Below are 20,741 nucleotides of genomic sequence, written 5' to 3'. Positions count from 1 at the left end.
GTAAGTGTCAAGTGTCTGAGGCCAGATTTGAACTCAGGTCCTCCTGACTCTACGGCTGTTGCTCTATCCACTGAGCCACCTAGCTGTCCCCCTTGAAAGTTTTTGAAGAGGGGAATGACATGGTCAGATGATTGGGTCAGCTGTGTGAAGGCTGCAGGGATGGCAGTCAGATCTCTGATGCAGGAGTTCCTGGGAGAGGGGATGAGGCACTGGATTATCAGGGAAGCAGCCCTGTGAATGGGGAGCAAGGAAGGAAAGGGGTTGGAGAGGTGGAACCTGGGGATCTTACCGTGTATGGGATTGGGTGAGGGAATGGGTGGTTCCCAGGCTGATGACCTGGGGGATGGGGCTGTGAAAGGAAGATGAGTTGAGGGTGTAGCTGGTTTGGGAGAAATTTCTTGCCCTTATCCTGAGGGTCCCTTCTGGGAGGGCACAGGGAGAAGGTCTTGGGACCCTAGGACATTTGGACCCCCAGCCCATCTCCTTTGCCTAGCCTTTCCCCTCAACACCCCTTCATTTGAAGGAAACAGTCTGTGATTTTCTGGGCTGGAGTTGGACCTTGGTCCTGGAACATTTCTGGGTGTAGCCTAGCCTCCCATCCCAGGGCATCTGAACCCCCTTGGGTTTCCCAGGCCCTTTCCAGCCCTGCTGAGCAGGGTCCTGTCCCCAGCCATCCTGTCTTTGTCTTGCTAGGAGGCCTAGAGACACCTGGCCAGTGTGTCCAGTGGTGGTAGGGAAGCCTGGTGGCTTCCATTTGTTCCAGAAATGGACCCGAGTTGTCCCAGGGACCCATTTGACATTTCCTGGGCATAGTTTCCCTCTGCACCTGGCTGAGGCTGTTCCCACCCCACACTCCCCCCCCCCCCCCCCCCCCCCCCCCGTCCTGTGGCTGTTGGTAGGTCTCCTTAGGACACTGAGGGGAGATTTGCTAATGGGCTAGAGACGGAGGGGGACTCCATCCCTCTGTAGGGGAGACAAACTACAGGGTCTTGGTGTCCTGTATAGCAGGGGCTGCTGGAGCCAAGCCGCAAGGTGCAGAGAGTGGAAATGGGGTGGAGGTCAGCAGACCAGACCTGCCTGTAGTGGGCCCCTGGGTACCCCCTTCTTCCACAGGAGGGCCTTCCTGTTACCCCCTGCCCCCAGTGTCCTCAGGGCCAGCCTACTTGTCTGTGTCTTGTTTGTCCATACTTGTCCGCATGGTGTCTCCCCCACTGGACTGGGCACTCCTTGGGGGCAGAGACTGTCTTTTGCCTTTCTTTGTAAATCCAGGACTTAGCACAGTGCTAGGCACATAGTCGGTGCTTTTGTTGGAAAGGCAGGCTGGAGCCAGGTTGTGAAGATCTCTTGGTTCTATTTGAGCCTAGGGATAGTAGGGAGTCACTAGACTTTACTGAGGAGGGGAGTGACCTAGTCAGACCCCAGCTTTTATGTGGTGCTTCAAGGTTTAAATGTTGTCCTCACAGCAACCCTGGGAGCTTGGTGTTATTATTATTCCCATTTTACAATTTAGGAAACTGAGGCAGAGGTGAAGTGCCTTGCCTCAAGGTCAGCCAGCTAGCTGTGTATAAGACTAGATTTGAACTCGAGTCTTGCTGACCCAGTGCTCTATCCACTGCACCACCAGCTGCCCCCAAGAGGGGCAGGAGAAAAGCCGAAGTGTACTGGGGTGTCATGGAAAGCAAGGGAGGAGGACAAAGAAGGAGAGGGGGGCGCAGTGGGAGGCGCTGTGGTGCCTGACAAGGGGCTGAGCCTTGGAAGGGGCCAGCTCAGGTCTGGGGCTCTGGGTGCGGGCCAGACCTGGCTCTAGAGGTCACTGAGCCAAGGTTACACAGGCCTGGTTAGGGCTAGAGGCAGGTCTGAGGGGGGCCATCCCCTGGGTCCAAGGCAGAGAGAGCTCTGCCCATAGGCCACAGAGTCCTCGGGTGTGGAGGGACCTTCTGGACTGTCTGGAAAAGGAAGGGAACAACTTGACCAGGGTCATGGATAAGGACCCTGTCCTAGCTTGGACTGAAACCCAGATTTCTCCTGTTTGCATGTGGTGGTGGGGCGGCTGGGGAGGGGGGAGAGCTGAGCCTGGGAAGCCTGCCTGGCTGAGAGTGTGGCCTGAGCCTGGGCATGGGGCTCAGCCTCTGCCATCCACCGCCATCATCAGGGATATTCCAGGGTCGCCTTTCAGCCCTCTCCTCATTCATTCCATCCTCCCGGTTGGGTGAGGCAGGCAGGGCATGTTTGGTTTCTGGCCCTTCATCAGAGGGTCTCCTTAGGCCTTCAGTGCTGATGCCGGACCTTCCTCACCCTCACGAGTCACCTTATCCTCTGTGCTGCCAGACTCACTGGCTCAGTGAGGCTTAGGGTGACTGAGTTAGGGGGAGAATGGAGACTGGCCTGTGGGACCAGCGCTCCCAGTGACCTTCAGGAGGCCGGCAACTGTGTCTCCCCTGTGTCTGCACCCTGGCCCCCCACCTGCAGGGCTTAATGGAGATGTGCTGACTAGTGGCTGCCCTCCGCTCTCCACTGTGCAGGGAGACCCTTAGCAGGCTTGCTCACCATCATGGTTGTTGGGGAAGGCCCCTCGTCGTCCTGACCCTGAGCTGGTCATGAGTGCCTCTGGGCCTTTAGAGGCAGAGAGCAGGGAGGAACTGGATGACCTTGGGCAGGTCAGCTCCCCTCTGCCCACCTGAGCTTCCTCACCCTTAACTGGGGATCATAATAGTGCCCACCTTGCAGGGTCGTTGTGAGAACAATGAGATGGCAATGTGAAGCACACAGCATGCTCATAGTAGCTGCTCGATAAATGCGCATTTCCTTCCCTTCACTTTCTCAGGTGGGCAGCAGAAGGCGGTGGGGACAGAATGAATGTTCTGGAGCACCAGGCCAGTGGGCCCTTCCACTCTCATCTCTGTGCTTCCCAGTTGCTCTGGGGGATCTTGGGAAAGTCTCATGTTCTTGGGCCCCAGGATCTTCCTCTGTAAAGTGAAAAGATCAGACTGACTGATCTTCCCCAGCAACCCTTCCATGTCTCATCTGATGACCCTTGGCTTCCTCATGGAGGGCCTGGGGGCTTGGGCTCCTGCCAGCCTTTCCTGGCACCCCTGTGTTACCCACTTGTCTTGATGCCAATGGGGCATGGTTCATGGCTCTCCTTGTACTTTGCCCTCCTGGAAGGTAGGCAGGGCCTTAGAAAAGTTCCCACCCTACTTGAGAGATGATAATAGTGCTCACGTGCCAAGGCCCTCCCTCCCCCTTCCCCCAGCCCTGGCAGGAAGGCTGGGCTGGAAATGGAGAGCCCCGAGAGAAGCTGGTGAAGAAGCTGGCGAGGAGAGCGGCTGGGACGGGGGCGTGAGAGCCATGTTCACATATTGGCCAAGGGAGGTTTGTCCTGCTTGGCCCGCATGGACCCACTGGTGGCAGAAGCGGATGTGGGCCTGCTCCCACGGAGGACATCCTCACCCTGCGACCTGGTCCAGAGGGGACTAGGTAGTGAGTTTACTGTGCATGGAGGCCGCCTGGCCGCTTGTTGTGACTGTACCGAGGGGGTTGTGCCCAGGTGCAGAGCACACGTATGCTGCCAGCCGAGCTGGTGCTGGAGCAGCTGAGAGGGAGGCCTGTGGCCCGGCCGGAAGGGCTGCCAGGGAGCTTGGAGCTGGGGAGGGAGCCGCGGTGGCTATGTCCCTCGGTAGAGCATGGTGCCCAGCGCACAGCAGGGCTCAATGAGGCCTTCAGCTTGCCCTGCCAGTGAGGCAGTCAGTGCTCCCTCCTGGGTGGTCTGAGCCAACACCCTGGGCTGCCCCTGGGAGGAGTGAGCTCCCTGTCCCTGGAGGTCTTTGAGGACAGCTAACCCAGGAGACCTCGGGAGGTTCCTCTTAGCCTGGAGAGTCTCAAGGCCCGACTTAGGGACTGACTGTGGGCCAAGCCCTTTCTGCTACCTTCACGGAGCTTCGGCTCCCTCAGAAACGGTTGTATGGTATAGCGGCCAGGCCTATCCAGAGTCAGGACACCCATGGGCTCTTGGTCGTCCCCAGTTCCCCACACCTGCCTCCATCACCCTCGCTCCAAAGCCTCTTAACTGCTGCTCCTACTTCTGGTCTTACCCATCTCATTCCCACCAGGCTTGAGTAACCTTCCCAGGGTTCAGCTGTGATGCTGGCGCTCTCGCCTTCTGGGCTGTGGAGGTTCCCCATTGCTCTGGCCACATAGTAGGAAGTCTCATCCTGGCATTCAAGGCCCTTCTCCATCTGGCTCCAGCTTCTCTGTCCAGACTGGTCTTGGGCGCCTCCCCTTCGTGTTCTCCGTATTTAGGCCAAACTGAATTCTTTTCTTCTCCTTGTCTACATCCCTAGCCCCTTAGGTCTAGTGGGTAGAGCCTCCCCAGTCCTGGAGCCAGGAAGACCTGAGTTCAAATCCAACCTCAAATGCTAAATGTGCGACTCTTGGCAAGTCACTTAACCAATATTTGCCCATTTGCTTATGTGTAAAATGGGAGTGATAACCATACCTCCCTCCCCGGGTTGTTATTAGGATCAAATGAGATCATGTTTGCAGAGCACCTGGTATATAGAAGGTGCTTAATAAATGCTTGTTCCCTACCCCTTCCTTTGCCTGGAATGGGTCCTCCTAGAGTTCTGTTGAATGTCCTCCCATCCTTCAGGTTCAGGTGACTGCTTCTCTGTCTCCCTTTAGCTAAGGGTTTGCCTCCTCCCTCCTCTCTCTTTTCCCCTCCCTCTCCTCTCTCCTCCCTCCCTCTTCTCTCCTCTCCCTCCTCCCTCCTCCCTCCTCCCTCCTCCCTCCTCCCTCCTGGGAGCTAGAGCTCTCTTTTGCTCCCCCTAAGTGACTGTAGTGCTGGGCCACCTTTGTCCCCATGGGTGGACTCTGTGACTCTCCCTGCCCTTCGCTGCCTGGGGAGCCCACCATCCCTTGCCAGTTGGGGGTAGGAGTAGGAGGCGGGGGAGGCAAGTTTACAAGGTCAGGAGGTGGGGCCGTCCCAGCCCAGGAGCACTGTGGCTGGCTCAGCCAGGGGGCCCAGTCTTTTCCATCTTGAGAGTGAGCCCCCAGGGTCACGCGGGCCTGGCCTGGGTGGTGGCAGGAGGGTAGTGCCAGGCATGTTGGGCCTTGGCTTCACTGGCTACCAGCAAGAGGCTGAAGCTGGGTTTGCAGGCGGCTGAGCCAAGCATGTTTTCTGTCTCCCCCGCAGGTGGGAGTCCTCTGGACAGCCCCCGGAATTTCTCTCCGAATGCTCCAGCCCCACACTTCTCCTTCGTTCCTGCCCGCAGGTAAGGGGCTGGCACAGGTGGGGGGATGCCCATGGGCCAGGTTCCATTGCTGCCTTGCCCCAGATGGCGTTGGTTGGGCTCCACTCTGGTGGCAGCTGCCTCCTCTCCCTCTGGCCCGGGCAGAACTGGGGGGCCCTGTTTGCACCCAGGGGTCTGCATGCCCTGAGCCCCAGCACAGGACCTTTCCTCCAGGGCCGTCCGTTTGCAGGCCATGTCCCTGGGCTGAGCCACTGAGCCCATGTTGCCTTGGAGGCTCCAGCCCTATAGGGCACCACGCTGCCCATGTTCATCCTCTCCCATGCTCTGCCCTCCCCGGTAGTCCGTCAGCCGCCCTGGGCTTCGCCTCCCTGGTTCTGTGGCAGGGCATTGCCCCCAGGTCCTCCCAGGTGCTCAGGCTCCGTCCCATGGTGGGCAGGCCCGGGGATCTGGCCCTTTGCTCTTTTGGCCACACATGGCAGCTCAGTTTCAGGGCAGGAGTGTGGCTCTGGGGTGGGACGTGGCCTCCCCTGGGTGCAGGCAAACCTCTGGTTTGCCTTGGTTCTCATTCCTCTGTCCACTCTCTCCCCTGCAGCCATGGACACAGAGCAGACAGGTAACCTGGGGGCATCTGGGGAGCCAGTGCATTGGCCTGGGTTCCTGCAGTGGGGGACGGGTGGGGGAGGTGAGACACAAGCTTATGGCCAGTCTGGTCCCAAAGGTGGCCAAGGCTATGCCCAGGTCCTTGGCTCTCACCTGAGGAGAATGGCGGGACTATGCCCCCCATTCTCTGCCAGCAGATGGTGCCTGGAGTTCAAATCCCTGCTGTGTGGCTTGTGCCTAAGGGACCTCCAGGGAGGCCCTTGCCCTCCTTGGACTTCTCTTCCCTCACCTGTGGTCCTGGTGGTTACTAAGCTCCTGGACAGCTCCAGGCAGAACTTGAGAGGTTGTTGGAGAGGCCAGTAGCCAAAGGCACTGCCTGCCAAGGGCAGGCCCCAGGAACCAAGTCTCCATGTCATTGCCTGGGCCCTTTCAGCTCTGTGGGGTGTTTCCCCTGCCTCCTGGCCCTGTCTCCACCTCGGGGGGTGGGGGGGACCTGTCTGCCTTGACCCTCTGGACCCACCTTCTTAGGTCAGCTTCTTAAAGGTGGCCTGGCCCAAAATGGGCCTTGAGATCTCTCGCCTCCCCTTTATAGGGACCTTGTTTGGCACATGTTGTGCTTGTTCATCCTTGGGCTATTGCGGCAGGGCAGGGCCAGGGCAGCAGCTGGATGGGGCGGGGGCCGAGGGCATGCTCATCAGCGTCTGCTCCGGCCGAAGAGCTGTGTGACCAGGCCTGGCCGTCCTTCCTGGCCTGAGCACTTGGATGCTGGCCCCCATGGGTGGGTGCATTGTGGGTCCTGGTGGGGTGTCATGGAATATGCAGAGAGGGGACCCCGCCACTCAGCCCTACCTTGGACCCTGGGCTTGGTCCTGTGCTGAGGACGCTGCTCTCAGGGTCCCTTCCCCGTGTGGTGACTAACAGCTGCTCTCTTGGAGTGCCCGTGGCTACTGTGTCCGGGTCTCAGGCTGGGCAGGGCTGAACCCACCCTTTGGGGCCAGTAAGTGATAGGAGGACTGCCTGATGCCCCTCTGCCCAAGACTTCTACTTTGTTTAGGTGCCCAGGTGCCCCCCTGGGCTGTGGTCACTGAGGCACATCTTGGAGAGCCTCAAGGTTCAGTCCTCCCTGTGTTCACTGAAATGAGTTGTGTTCCTGTTTGGGGGGGGGGGGAGGGAACGCGGTGCATAAGTATGTCCTGCGGAGTCATGCCCAGGGGGCCTCGTCCTCTCCTCTCCAGCTCTCACTTCCATGTTCCCCTCGCTCGCCCTCACTGTGGTCCTGTTATTAGGGGCACACTCACCACCCTGTTAGCCCAGGGCAGATGACACTGGTGGCCACAGAGGGTGTGGCAGCCAGGGGCACCATATGGGGAATAGGGAGCAGCCCCTCTGGTGGGCATGACAGAGCCGGAGGTGCTGGTGCAGTCTGGGCTGATTCAAATGCTAGTCTTTAAGCCTTTGGGCCCAGACCCCCAGGCTGAGATGTGGCATGACTGGTTGCTGGGAGCCTTCTGGCAGAGGCCCGTGGAACAGGAGTGCTGGCCAGGGCTTCCTCGGTGGTGTCTCACTAATGTATCTCTATCACAGGACGGATGGACGGCGCTGGTCCTTGGCCTCTCTGCCTTCCTCTGGCTATGGAACCAACACCCCTAGCTCTACTGTTTCCGTAAGTCCCTAGGCCTGGTATCCCCGGCCCCCTGGCTCCTGGGTTTGGGGTCTTTCTTGGGCCCCTCCAGCCTTCTCTGCTGTGGCTGTAAGGTAGCTCCTCTCCCTGTCTCTCCTCTCCTTGTTCTCATCAGCAGATGTCAGGGAACTTCTGGGAAGAGCCAAGCTTGGTCTTTTCTGCTCATGGGATGGGTCAGTCCCTTACTCAAGGCCATGGAAGGGCTCCCAGGGGAGTGGCTTGCAGGAGAGGCTGGGACAGGGATGGATGGATGGATGGATGGATGGATGGATGGATGGATGGATGGATGGATGGATGGATGGATGGATGGATAGATAGGTGGGTAGAAGGAAGGAAGGAAAGACTTTGCATGGGCAGGGAGGAGCAAGGGTGCTACTTTGGGTCACTTCCGGCGGGATAGATATAGTGAGTGGAGTGGGAGGAACATGAAGAACTTTGGAGAGGTGTGTGGGAGCCGTGCTGGAAAAGGCTTTAGCACATCCCCAAAGGCTTCTTAATTGGCTTTTAAAGCAATAGGAAGCCGTCGTCGGAGCTTCTTTGGAAGGCAGCGGTGGTGCAGTGGAGAGAGCCGTGGGCCTGGGGTCAAATCCAGCTTTACACATATACTAGCTGTGTGTCCCTGGGCAAGTTGTTTTACCTCTGCTTCATCTGTAAAATGGGGGTGTCAATAGCACCTACCTCCCAGAGTGGTTGTGAGGATTGAATGAGATGATGATTATAATGTGCTTAGCCCAGGGTCAGTGCTCTATGAATGTTAGCTCTTGTTATAGCTCTTCTTGAGCAGGGAAGGGACGCGGTCAGCCCTGATCTTTAGGAAAGTCACTTCCAAAGCTGTGTGGGAGGAGGCTGCTCCAACGGTCCAGGAGAGAGGTGATGAGGGTCTGGGGCTGCATGAGTGGAGAGAGGAGGCGATGCTGATGAACACTGCCATCTGATCAGCCTGCGGGGTGACAAACTGAGGAGGACCCCAAGGCCTGGTGACTGGCAGGACGGTCGTGGGGAAGAGAGGAAGGCTTGGGAGGAAAGAGGAGTTCCATTTTGAATGGGCTAAATTTAAGATATGTGAGGGATGTCTGGGGGGAGATGACCAAATGGCAATTGAGGGCAGAGAGACGAGGGCCAGATAAACAAAGAGCCGCTGCATGGAGGTGATAAATGAATCCTTGGGAACCCATGGAAGAAGGGAGGCGAGAGGGTAGCCAGAAGTTCCTGGGGCCCCAGGGTCTCAGCCAGTTGTCTCCCCGTGGATGGATGCTGAGGAAACCCAGCAGCACCGTGGGGGAAAGAAGAGGGAGCAGAGGAGGCTGCAGACAAGCAGAAGGTGCCCAAGCAGATAAACCATCGGGGTCTTGAAGGTCATGAAGGCAGGAGGAAGGAGGAGTTGAAGACACCCCCTGTCATAGCCAACAAAGGACAAAATCCTGTGGACCCTCTAGAGACCAGGGAACAAACCCCAGGATGATCTGAGAGAGAAATGAAGCTCTTGAGAGAGGGGGTAGGAGTGGGCTGAGATCAGAAATCCCAGACAGAGGAGGAAAAGCGGGACGTGGGGTGACTGGGAAAGGGAGACCGTCTGGAAGCAGGAAACAAGACTGCAGCTTTAAGGGCCACACACGTTCTCTGTAGCCAAAGACAAGCCAAGGGGCCATGGTCCCCCAAAAGAGCCCAACTTGAGGAAACACTGAGGGGGGGCTGCCTAATGTTGGTGCAGCCCATAGGAGTTTGGAGACACAAATATGGCGGCCCAGGGGGCTGAGCTTAACACAGCACCCCACCCTGGGGCCCCTGGAGCTCTCTGGTCTTCCCCTCGAAGCCCTATGTTACAGATGGGTGACCCCAGTGTGAGCCTCTTGGGGTGGTCTCATTTAGCTTCTCGCCCCCCATAGTCCTTGCATGTGCTGGGCTCAGCATTGTCAGCTGGGAGGGACAGCTGCCCAAGGACTCGGGTCGGTAGGCTGGCCCCGAGGACAGCTACTCTGATGCCCGGTGGTCTTGGGGCAGTAGAGCTGCTGTTCCTTTTCCAGAACGAAGGAACATGGAACCTTGGGGGAAAGATGATGAGGATGATAGCTTCCAATCAAAGGGCCAGAAGAGCAGCTGGCCCGTCCAGCACTGAGGCCCAGCCTCGGGAAGCCACATGTGAGCTGCAGCCTGAGCAGTAGGCCCAGTGTCCTGAGGGAGGGCGCCTTGGACTCGAGCGTTCAGAGGAGCTAGGGCCCTGGGCTCCTTGGAGGCAAGATGCCAGAGGGGACAGCGGGAGCCGTGACCCCTGGGAGAGGCAGTGCTGGCCAGAGGGGACCCTTTGGCCGTGATGCTGGGCTTTCTGCTTTGATGAGACTATGATGAGGCCTTGGGCGGCTCCCATCAGAAACCTAGGACGCCCAGCTGGCTGTGAGCGCCCGGCTTACCTGGTTTACCAGCACATTCCTGAGAACTGGGGGTGGGATGGGGGAGGCTGGGCTTGGCCCGAGCAGAGCTGGGTGTGAGAGGGCCAGGCAGACCCTCATCCGGGGGCCCCTGGGCCCCGCAGAGTCAGCCTGAGGGCCTGCCTTTCCCTGTCACTTGGATCCCTGAGGTACCGAGCAGCCTCCAATGCTCCCAGTGGTTTTCAAGGCTAAAAATACCTCCTTTTTCCACTGGGCTCCACCGGCTGCTACCAGATCTGTGTCCCAGGCGGCCACGATCACTCACTCTCTCCCCACTCCCCCCAGCAAAGAACAGCTGTGCCCCATCAGCAGCCAAAGGAAATCCCCTGCAGTGGGCATGCTGCCCAGGGTAGGGCTGGGAGGGCAGAGGTGGCGATTGGTGGGCAGGCTTCACTACAGCTGACCCTTGAGGCCTACCCCTGGCCTGGCCAGACATAGAGGGGTGGCAGCCAGGGAGGTGTTTCTGGGAAGAACCACTCTAGTGCCCGTCCTCCCCCCCCCCCCCCACTTTCACCTCCCCAGTGAGTGCTCAGCCTCAAGGCCCCCCCTGTGGGCCCCCAGACTTTGATGAATGCTGCACACAAGGCCACAGTGTCCCCCCGCGAGGACTTCCTAAATGTCTCCTCTGGGGCCCTGGCAGCAGGGCAGGGGGCCGGGGGTCTTGGACTGGGCCTAGCTTGCTGTTCTCCCGACTCCTATTCCCAAGCCTGCACTGACCATCTTCTCTGTGCTTGTCCTCAGTCATCCTGCTCCTCCCAGGAGAAGCTGCACCAGCTGCCCTTCCAGCCCACAGCGGATGAGTTGCACTTCCTGACGAAGCATTTCAGCAGCGAGAGTGTCCCAGACGAGGAGGGGCGCCAGTCGCCAGCCATGAGGCCCCGCTCGCGCAGCCTCAGGTGGGTGCCCTCTGCGTCTGGGGCCGTGTCTGAAGCAAGTGGCTCCCAGGGTCTAGAGGAGTGGGGCAGCCTGGGCCTTCCTCATTTCCCCTCCTTCTGCAGGGCTGCCCCCCACCCTGCCCGTGGACACAGACTCGGGCCAAGGGGCTGTTAGCCTTGGCCTAGCTACTGGGTCCTGCCTGGGGATCTGACATCTCCATGGGCATGGTGGGCATGCCTCAGTGACTGGTGCCTGCTGCCCTGAGGCTTGTGCATGCGGTAGGGGGCAGGTCCCCTCGTGCCCCAAGGCATATCCCTCCCTCCACACTCCCACACAGTCCCATGTTCTCTCACGTGCTCCTCCACTCACCATCTCACATGCACACACACTGTCGGACCTGTATGCAAGGTCCAGGTTGGCTCCTGGGCTCTGAGCCAGACTTTTAGGAGAGGGGCTGCAGGTGAGCACCTGCCTGCTGTGAGGAAGGCTCTGGCCTGGCTGGAGTGGGGAGCCAGTTGCCTGTAGGCCATAGCCAGGCCATTTTCAGGGATGAAGAAGTGGGGGTGTTGCCACTCTCTCCCCCCGGGTGGCTGGACTGCTGTACTGAGGCCGCTTTCACCTCAGGTGGTGGTCTGTGCACTCATGGGAAGGCCAGAGGCACTGGGGCGGGCAGCTGGCCCCAGTAACCTGCATGGCCCGTGGCCCAGCAGCCAAACAACTGCTCCTTTGCCTTCTCTTCCAGCCCTGGCCGCTCCCCAGTCTCCTTTGACAGTGAAATAATAATGATGAATCATGTGTACAAAGAAAGATTCCCCAAGGTAAGGTGTGGCTGGGGGTGGGGACTTCCCAAGGAGGGCCTGAGTCACTAAGCATTTATTAAGCACTCACTGTGTGCTGGGCACTGGGCCAAGCCAGTGCCTGCCCTGGGGTGGGGTTGGGGGTTCTACTCTAATGGGCCATCATGCAGACAGCTAGGTCTGGCTAAGATACACACAGTGTGAAAGGGGGGCTGTTGTCGGGGGCGGGGGGGGGGGGAGGCTGGGAAGGGCTTTGTATAGAAGATGGGCCTTAAACTGAGTCATGGAGGAGGCTGGGGAGGCCGGGTTCCAGGCTCCCCAAAGTCATATTGCAGTCATAAGCTGTGATCCCCTGTCTATACCCCAGAGCCAGGACACAGACACTGGGGGCTTTGGGGGGGAAGCACCAGCAACAGGGGATCCGGGAAAGTGTCTTGTGGAAGCCATCTCTGGAAGGGAACTGGCGGGTCCTGAGCCAGGTGAGAAGGCAGTGTAGGCCTGGTCTGCGGGGCTGCCGTGGGGCCCTGGTTAGGGCGAGGGGGAGGTCTGTGGGGCCGTCCCCTGGTCCGAGGCAGAGAGAGCTCTGCCCCTCTCCTCCCTGGTGCCGTGGCCTACCACTGGTGCCAAAGGCTCACTTTCCTCCCTAGGCCACGGCGCAGATGGAGGAGCGGTTGGCAGAGTGTATCGCCTCAAATGTGGCCGAGGATGTGCTGCCCTTGGCGGACGGGGCCCTGAGCTTTATCCACCATCAGGTCATTGAGCTGGCCCGGGACTGTCTGGATAAGTCCCGTGATGGGCTCATTACGTCCCGCTACTTCTTTGAACTTCAGGAGAATTTGGAGAAGCTTCTGCAAGATGTGAGTGCCCTGTCCCTGGGGCCTCTGGGTCTGTTTCCTTGGGCCTTGGGGCCGTGAGGTGGAGAGCTGGGGGGCCTCAGAGGCCACCGAGGCCATCACCTTGTTCTCCAGGGGCGGACCCTGTCGTCCCTGAGGTCTCCCAGGTAGCAGCAGCAGGGCCAGCATTCAAAGGTCACTGATCTCGACCCCCGGCAAAGCAGGAGGGCAGATTCACCCAAGGGAGGGCTAGTGAAATATTGAGAAAGACAGTCAGCGTAGCACAGGGCCTGATGACCTTCTGCCCTTTAGGACAGGGAAGTTTGGGGAAGGCCCAGAGCTTAACCAAGCACCAGACCCTCCTCCTCCAAGCCCAGCAGCTGCCCCTTCCCTCTGGGTGAATTTGTGGCCAGCAAGGGCTTTGGAGGAGCTGGGGGGTGTGTGTGGGGGGGGGGGGAGAAATGAGATTCCCAGCATCCACTCAGAGGAGTCAGAGCCGGGCTGGCCCAAGCCACCCCTGAGCACAGCTCCCCTCAGATTGGAGCAGACTCAGGAAATAGCAAGCAGCATAAGTCAGTACAGTAAGACGCAGCCAATGTGGCCTGTAGGTCAGGGTGCGGCCCTCAGGGATCCTCCTGCGTGGCTTGGTGGCCCATTTGACCCCGTGCACACAGAGCGTGGGACAAGTCAGGAAGGCCTGACTGCGGGGCTGAAGGAAGGGGGGTGGCACTCACAGGAGCCTTTCCTGGACAGAGCCCACAAGCCACACGGTGCCAGGGTCATCCCCATATTATGAATGAGGAGGCTGAGGTGGTGAGGTCACCCAGGTCCCACGGCTAGGGAGCCTCAGAGCTGGGGCTCAGGCCCTGCCCTCCAGACCCTCCAGTGGGTCATGGAAAGAGTGTGAGGTTTGGAGTCAGAACCGGGCCCTGTCAAGCAAGTCCCAAGCCTCAGCATCCCCACCTGGAAAATGGGAACAGCACTGGGCGGGGGGGCTCTGAAGCTGGAGTCAGCAAGGCCTGAGTTCCAATCCTAACTCACACTTAGGAGCTCTGTGACCCTGGGTGAGTCCCTTCAGCTCTGTCTTTCTCAGTTTCCTCACCTGTGAAATAGGGATAACAATATTACTCACCTCCCAGGATTGTTGTGAGGCTAGAATGAGATGTTTGTAAAGTGCTTTGCAGACTTTAAAACACCACAGAAGTTGGAGATGATGATGGTGGTGGTGGTGGTGGTGGGCCTCAGTTCATGGAAGGCAGAAGACTGCCCCCCACCGCTGCCCTCCGCCCAGAGCCTTTGGGGGTTCTTGGGTCAGTCGCTGAAGCCTCTGGGCTCTGTACCCAACTGCTTTCCATGTCACCATCAGCGTCATTGTCTCCACAGGCCCACGAGCGTTCAGAGAGCACAGAGGTGGCCTTCGTGACTCAGCTGGTGAAGAAACTGATGATCATTGTGGCCCGGCCTGCCCGGCTCCTGGAGTGTCTGGTGAGGGGCCCACTGGGAGACCAGGGCACATGCTGGGAGGGAGGCTCCTGGCCTGGCCAGGGTCACCCAGAGCCAGGGCAAGGACACTAGAGACAAGGACGGCCCAGGCAGCCGTAGGGGGACATAACCCCGGATGCCGCCCATGGGGTGGGGTGGGGGGAGGCTTGAGCATCGGGGGCTGGTACCAGAGAGCCCCAGAACATGTTTGGGGCCTGGGCCTCATTCTCACCCCTCGGCCCTCCAGGAGTTTGACCCCGAGGAGTTTTACCACCTGCTGGAGGCTGCTGAAGACCACGCCAAGGAGGGCCAGGGTATCAAAGGTGACATCCCGCGCTACATCATCAGCCAGCTGGGCCTCGCTCGGGATCCGCTGCAGGGTAAGCGCCTGTCCTGGGGGACGTCCGGAAAGGGGAGGGTTCGGGGGAGAGGATCCGGGGCAAGTTCTAGGCACAGTGAGTTTGAGGGGCTTCGGCCACATCCAGGGGTCGTGTATGTAGAGGTGAGAGTGAAGGCCATGGGAGCTGGGGAGAGGGAGGATGGAGCCTGGGGCTGTGCTTGGGAGGTGGAAGCTGAGAAGACGCCATCAGAGAGCTAGGAGGAAACTGGGGAGCCACATCAGGAAAACCCCGAGTAGAGAGGGGCTGACAGGGCTCCAGAGGGTGCAGTGGTGTCAGAGGGAGGGATGTGGGCGGCCGAGGGTAAGACAGGATGACGACAGTGAAGCCCGGGTGCCAGGGGATGGGGCTCTGAGGGTCAGCCAAGGATTGGGAAGGACCAGGAGCCTGGGCCCCCTGCCCTCTGGTGACTGACCTCAGTCTTCCAGTGCTGGGGCCAGAGAGTGGGAGCAGCTGGGTTGGGTGTTGAGGACTTTGGCCTCATCCTTGGGGATACCCAGAGGTTGCTCCCAGGCGGTCCCAGCATCGAGGGCTCTGGGCCTGCCCTTGCAGCAGAGCTACACGGGGAAGGGTCGAACAAATGGTAGGCAGGGGGATGATGCCCAGGGAGAGGGCAGACAAGCCACCAGCTGCCCCTGCTGAGGTCAGGTGCCAGGCCCGTGGGTGCTGGGGGAGCTGCTGGGGGTGACGGCTGGGCCTCCAAGGGAGGGCTCGTGGCGGTCAGGAGAGACTCCTCACAGGACCATGAGGAGCCTGGTGGCATCGGGTCTGCGAGCTAGACTCCGATTGCTCTCGCAGGAAAAGGGAGAAGCTGCTGGCCCCCGTGCCAGCCCCACAAACTCAGGGGCAGGTCTTGTTCACCCAGAGTGTGTCCTGGGCCTCCCCAGAGCGAGGTGAAGGACTTGGCTGCTCAGTGAGTGCTGGCCAGGGCAGGCTTCTGAGTGAACAGGCCACCTTCCAGCTCCCCTTCCTGCCATGAGCCCAGGCCTGTTGGCTGTCGCTGGGGAAGGTCCCAGCTTAGCCCCAGTGGCAGCTCCGTGTGGGAGTAGGGTCAGAACATGACAGAACCAGCCAAGATGAGGAAAAGGTGCCTCTATGGGAGTCTCCTCCAGTTGCCAGCTGGAGCTGACAGCTGCTTCCAACTTCCCATGGACAGTGGACAAATCCAGCCCTGTCTGTGCTGAAGAGGAGCCTGTGGTCAGGATGGGCCCTGGGAAGCAGAATGAGCCTCACTCTCACTCAAGCCCGTGTCTCCCACCCTCTCTCCCTCTTCAGAAATGGCCCAGCTGAACAGCTATGACAGCCCAGACACTCCTGAGACAGATGACTCAGTTGAGGTAATGATCTTTGGGGTGGCCCTGGCTCCCACCTTGTCCCGGAGCCCTGGCCAGATGGGGCTAAGAGAGGGGTCCTAGATTCAGAGGTGGAAGGAGTTTCAAGCTGTCTATCCCAACCTTGCCCATTTTAGTGGCAAGGGGATGGGGAGCTGGGGGGCTGCCCTGCATCTTTACCCAAGGATCATGGTTGGTGATGAGGGAGAGGTGTGAGCAGCTGGGGGCTGTGGGGTGGGGATGGTACAGGCTGAGGCCCTGGGGATGGGGGGATGGGGAGGGGGTCCCTGCTGGGCCTCCCGCAGGCATATTGTCTCTGGAAGCAGGTGGCTCGATTGGGTTTTGGGAAACAAGCCAAAGCACCCTCCATCTTCTCCTCTTCCCCTCCAGGGCCGGGGGGCTGTTTTACAGGCCAAGAAGACGCCGTCTGAGGAGGATTTTGAGACAATCAAGCTGATCAGCAACGGCGCCTATGGGTAATGGGCCCTGAATGGTGGCTCTGCTCCCAGCCTCTTGCCTGTCCAGCCCCAGGCCCCTGTGGATAGGAGTGGGGCAGACCCATAGCCCTAGAGTTAGGGAAGGGCTCCCGAGGGCCTCACTGAGGCTTCGATTCTTGGGGCGTGAGGACCAGGTGGGTGTGCAGGCCACGTGGTACTTCGCTTTAGCCAGTGATGCACTGGGCCCAGCCCTGGAGGGGCTGAGGCCTTGTCCGCCGCCTCGTGGCCTATCAGAGAGGTCTGAGGTTAGAGATCTCCGTGCAATCGATGCTTCTCCTGAAGTTCTCACTAACCGCCCCTTTCATAAAAGCTCCCGGGAGTTTGCCTAGAGTCGAAGCCCAGCTCACCCTCCCAGAGCTGGATAAACCCCTGGTCTCTCTCCTGGAAATCAGAACAGTATTGGCCTAATGGGCTCCAGTCCTGTGCAGACCCCAGCCCTGCAGGGTGTCTGGGCTCACAGCCAGTGCCCCCCAAGTGCATTTAGTATCTGGAATTTGGGGGTTTGAGTGTGGTCCTGTCCTGGCTGGGGGCAGAGCACAGACACCATCAGAATCAGGCCTCCCTCTGTCAGGAAAGTGTCTCTGAAGCAGGCCCCAGAGCCGCGGGGGGCCCTGCCCTCAGCTTGGTTCTTTTTCCCAAGTTGGACCTTCACCTTTCTGTGGGTGGAAACGCCTCCTATTTCCCTCCAGACTTTGTCAGGGTGTTTTGGGTCCCCCAGGGGTCGTCCTGAGTGTGTAGTGTGGTGCAGGGTCCTTGGGCCAGGACACGCAGAGGTGGGTCTGGGGCCAGGCCCCATGGCCCCATGAGCAGTCCTGTCCCGAGCCCTGTGCTCTGGCACGTGGCTGATTCTGGGTGTGGGCTGGGGAAGCTGGGTCCTTGTGGGATGGGGGCAGGGGCAGGCAAAGTGGACGGTGTCCTTAGGAGGAATCAGGACAGTCTGACAGACCCGAAGGGGCTGGGAATCCCTGCCTCCCCAGAGCAAATGCTCGGGTCTGGGCTCCACAGGGCTGCCACAGGGGTCTCCTTTTGAGCTGGCCTGACCACGTCGCTCTCAGGTCCTATGTAAACTCCTCTGTTTGGCTTTGGAAGGCCTTTGTGGCCCTGCCCTGCCCTGTCTGTCTAGCCAGACTGGCCTTCCCTCCAGGCCATCTCCTGCCTCCAGGCTTTTGCACTGGACACCCCCAGTTTCTGGAAGGTACTCCCTCCTCCCCTCTGTCTCTTCCTTCCAGCTAGAGCTCTGGCATCTGGGGCCTCGAGCTTCTCCTGATTTCCCCCAACTTTGGTGTCTTCCCCCTCACCTGCTCTGCATCCAACAAGGCTTTCCACCCCCCACCCCTCACCCCCACCCAAAATTAAAAAAAAAAAAAGAGCTAAGACAGTACTAAGACTTGGGACACCCTGTATTTGTATTGATGATGCTGTTTATCAGTCGATCCATGAACACTGGGTGTTTGCTCTGTGCCCAGTGCCCAGGATGGCTTTGTTGCCTCTTCTTAGAAGGCAAGCTCTGTGAAAGGAATCAGCTCCTTCCTTGTCCTTGTCTCCCTGGCACCTGCCTGGCCCAGTGCCCAGCACATAGTAGGTGCTTTATCAGTGTTTATTGGCTCTCGCCTGTGGGTGACCTGCTGGCTCTGGGGCTCGTGACTCAACTGGAGGCTTCCTCCCTGGCTAACCTTGGTCAGGCCGCTCCCCCACCCCCATGGCCCCATGGTTCTCCTCTAAGACCCCTCCCGCTGAGGTTGCCCGTGCCCTGCAGGGCCGTGTTCCTGGTGCGTCACAGGTCCACCCGGCAGCGCTTTGCCATGAAGAAGGTCAACAAGCAAAACCTCATCCTGCGCAACCAGGTCCAGCAAGCCTTTGTGGAGCGCGACATCCTCACCTTCGCCGAGAACCCCTTTGTCGTCAGCATGTTCTGCTCCTTCGAGACCCGGCGCCACCTGTGCATGGTCATGGAGTACGTGGAAGGTAAGGCCCCGCCTGGGCACAGACTGGGCAGGGGGAGCCTGTGCCCGGGGGGGAGGGGCGGTGATGCTGCAGGCTGTGCCCATGGGGGGAGGGGCGGTGATGCTGCAGGCTGTGCCCATGGGGGGAGGGGCGGTGATGCTGCAGGCTGTGCCCATGGGGGGAGGGGCGGTGATGCTGCAGGCTGGCCCAGAGGGGTTGGGCCTGGGTGGCTGGGGGCGTGGCAGTGTCCTCAGCAGTCTGGGAGGGGATGATGGGGAGTTGGGCACCCAGTGCTCCCAGAGATGGTACAGGCCCGGAGAGGCAGCTGAGGTCTCCAAGAGCCAGGGTCTTTGGAGGCTAGCAAGGAGCCAGAGAGGTGGGTGGTCAGTGGCATGGGTGAGGCCAAGAGGTCAAGAGTCATGTGGCCTGAGAGAAAATGTTGAGCATTTGATGTGGGAGGGGAAGCATTTCTCAGCACCTCCTGTGCGTTGGGTCCTCCCAGCAACCCTGTAAAGTAAGTGCTGCTGTGTACCTCATTTTACAGGTGAGGAAACTGAGGCAAACAGAGGCTGTGACCTGCCCAGGGTCACACAGCTGGGAAGAGGGGCTGAGACTGGATTTGATCTCAGATCTTGCTGACTCTAGGCCCATTGTTCTGTATACTGTGGTCACCCCGCTGCCTCAAAATAAGCAGCATTTATATAGCACTACTACATACTAGGCCCTGTGCTCTGAGCTTTACAATCTTATCTCACTTTACTACCAGAATAGCCCTGGTCAGGAGGTACTCTTATTATATCTCCATTTTTACACTTGAAGAAGCTTTGTTAGACAAAGGCTCACACTGCTAGGAAGGGTCTGTCCAGATTTGAACTCGGATCCTCCTGACTTGGGTCCGGGGCCCTATCTGCGGCACCACCAGCTGGCCCTCTCCACCTGTGGCCCGAGGAAAGCTGAGTGGGCCGTTCCCTGAGGAACAGGCTCCTGAGGAAGGCGCCGGTGTTGTCAGAGCCAAGCTTTGTTTAGATCTTTGGGGGTCTTGTGGTGCCCCAGGCAGGGGGGTCTGAGCCCAGGTGGTGTCATTTCAGGGGGTGACTGTGCCACACTGCTGAAGAACATCGGGGCGCTGCCTGTTGACATGGCACGTATGTACTTTGCTGAGACAGTGCTGGCGTTGGAATACTTGCACAACTATGGCATCGTGCACAGAGACCTCAAGCCTGATAAGTAAGGAGCCTTGGGCGGGGCTGGGGTGGAGTGCTGCCTGTCCTGCCTTGGCCTTGGGCGGGGTACGTGTCCTCCAGGCCACTGCTGGGGGTGGGAGGGTCCCACCATGGCCACACCGCTGGGTGCCTTCATGGAGTGGCTGTGGTGCAGGGCAGGGTAGGGCCTGAGCTGTTTGTTTCTCTTCCGTAGCCTCCTGATAACATCCATGGGCCACATCAAACTGACCGACTTTGGGCTTTCCAAGATTGGCCTCATGAGCCTAACCACCAACCTGTATGAGGGCCACATTGAGAAGGATGCCCGGGAGTTCCTGGACAAGCAGGCGAGTAGCCAGGGGACGCCCACCTCAGGAGGCCTGGCTCACGCTGGCCACAGAGGGTACCCGGGGAGCCCCAGAGGAGGAGACTCCCAGGGAACACCTTCATGCTCTGAGGGACGTGCGAGAGGCAGAGCTTGGGGCCAGTGCGCTGCCCACTGGGCTGCTCCACCTCTAATGCTGAGCAGCCCTGAAGTGTAGGGAACTGCCAGCTGGGGCACCAAGGGGGTCAGTGATTTGCCTGTGGTCACACACTGGGATGTTGCCAAAGAGGTCACATGCTCAGGTCTTGCTGACTCTGGGGTGAGCCCCTCACTGCCCTCTGTGCCCACCCTCTGATTCCTGAACTGAAACCCTCAGTACCATCGGTAACTGGGGTTTAGCTGAGCGGGCACGTGAAGGCGGGCAGGGACTCACCGTGGACTCGGCCTGAAGCCAGAGCAATGAGGTGGGGGCACACTCCCAACAAGGGGAGGACAGCACCCCAAGGGACCCCAAGCCATGGGGTAGATGGCCAGTAGCTAGCAAGCAGGACGCCAGAACAAAGAGCCTGCTTAGAGGCTAGAACCTGATCCCAGTGCAGAGAGGGGGTGCCCTGAGGGATCAGTGTCAGAACCCATACTGCCCCCTCCCTCCTCATTCTCTCCCTCCCCCTCCCCCATGCTACCCGAAGTTGGCAGATATTATGCAAACCTTGGTAGACTTAGGGAGTGTGGGAGCTGGAGTTAGCTTAGGCACCAAGTGGTCCAGTGTCCTAGATGGGGAAGTGACTTGCCCACAGTTCCTCAGCGACTTTGAGGAAAGGCAGGATTAGAACCCAGGCCCCCTGACCCCAGTGCAGGACCCAGCCCCATATACCCTCCAGCTGTGGGTGAGGGGGCCTGTCCTGCAGGTACCCAACACGTTTGCTACAGAAACAGTGGGGCAGGGGGCACCGGGCTCTTAGCTCACCTGGGAATGGAGTCGGGAAGGATGAGCTGGTTTTGAGCTGAGAAGGAGGAGCCAACATTGGGAGAGCACCTGAAGGTTTGCCCCATGTTTTACATGTGGTCTCACCATCTGCTCACAAGAATCTGGGAGGTCA

At 59.3% G+C, this 20,741-nt stretch overlaps 1 protein-coding gene across 14 annotated transcripts in view; it reads left to right on the top strand.

Annotated features, from left to right (window-relative positions):
• MAST2 (microtubule associated serine/threonine kinase 2) overlaps nucleotides 1-20,741 on the top strand; it is a 153,518-nt gene that overhangs the window by 118,215 nt on the left and 14,562 nt on the right. For 11 of the 14 annotated variants that reach the window (XM_043963505.1, XM_043963504.1, XM_043963502.1 and 8 more), the window contains 13 exons: nucleotides 5,192-5,270; nucleotides 5,842-5,862; nucleotides 7,434-7,512; nucleotides 10,698-10,852; nucleotides 11,575-11,650; nucleotides 12,277-12,486; nucleotides 13,846-13,947; nucleotides 14,192-14,324; nucleotides 15,618-15,679; nucleotides 16,064-16,149; nucleotides 17,927-18,135; nucleotides 19,203-19,341; nucleotides 19,531-19,663. In XM_043963505.1, the coding sequence (XP_043819440.1) occupies nucleotides 5,192-5,270; nucleotides 5,842-5,862; nucleotides 7,434-7,512; nucleotides 10,698-10,852; nucleotides 11,575-11,650; nucleotides 12,277-12,486; nucleotides 13,846-13,947; nucleotides 14,192-14,324; nucleotides 15,618-15,679; nucleotides 16,064-16,149; nucleotides 17,927-18,135; nucleotides 19,203-19,341; nucleotides 19,531-19,663 (1,484 nt within the window). The remainder of the gene's footprint in view (nucleotides 1-5,191; nucleotides 5,271-5,841; nucleotides 5,863-7,433; nucleotides 7,513-10,697; nucleotides 10,853-11,574; nucleotides 11,651-12,276; nucleotides 12,487-13,845; nucleotides 13,948-14,191; nucleotides 14,325-15,617; nucleotides 15,680-16,063; nucleotides 16,150-17,926; nucleotides 18,136-19,202; nucleotides 19,342-19,530; nucleotides 19,664-20,741) is intronic. The other 3 variants (XM_043963507.1, XM_043963506.1, XM_043963503.1) reach the window with 1 other exon arrangement.

Source organism: Dromiciops gliroides, chromosome 4, assembly GCF_019393635.1.
Source record: "Dromiciops gliroides isolate mDroGli1 chromosome 4, mDroGli1.pri, whole genome shotgun sequence".
NCBI lineage: Eukaryota > Metazoa > Chordata > Mammalia > Microbiotheria > Microbiotheriidae > Dromiciops > Dromiciops gliroides.
This window is presented reverse-complemented; position numbering and strand designations above follow the sequence as displayed.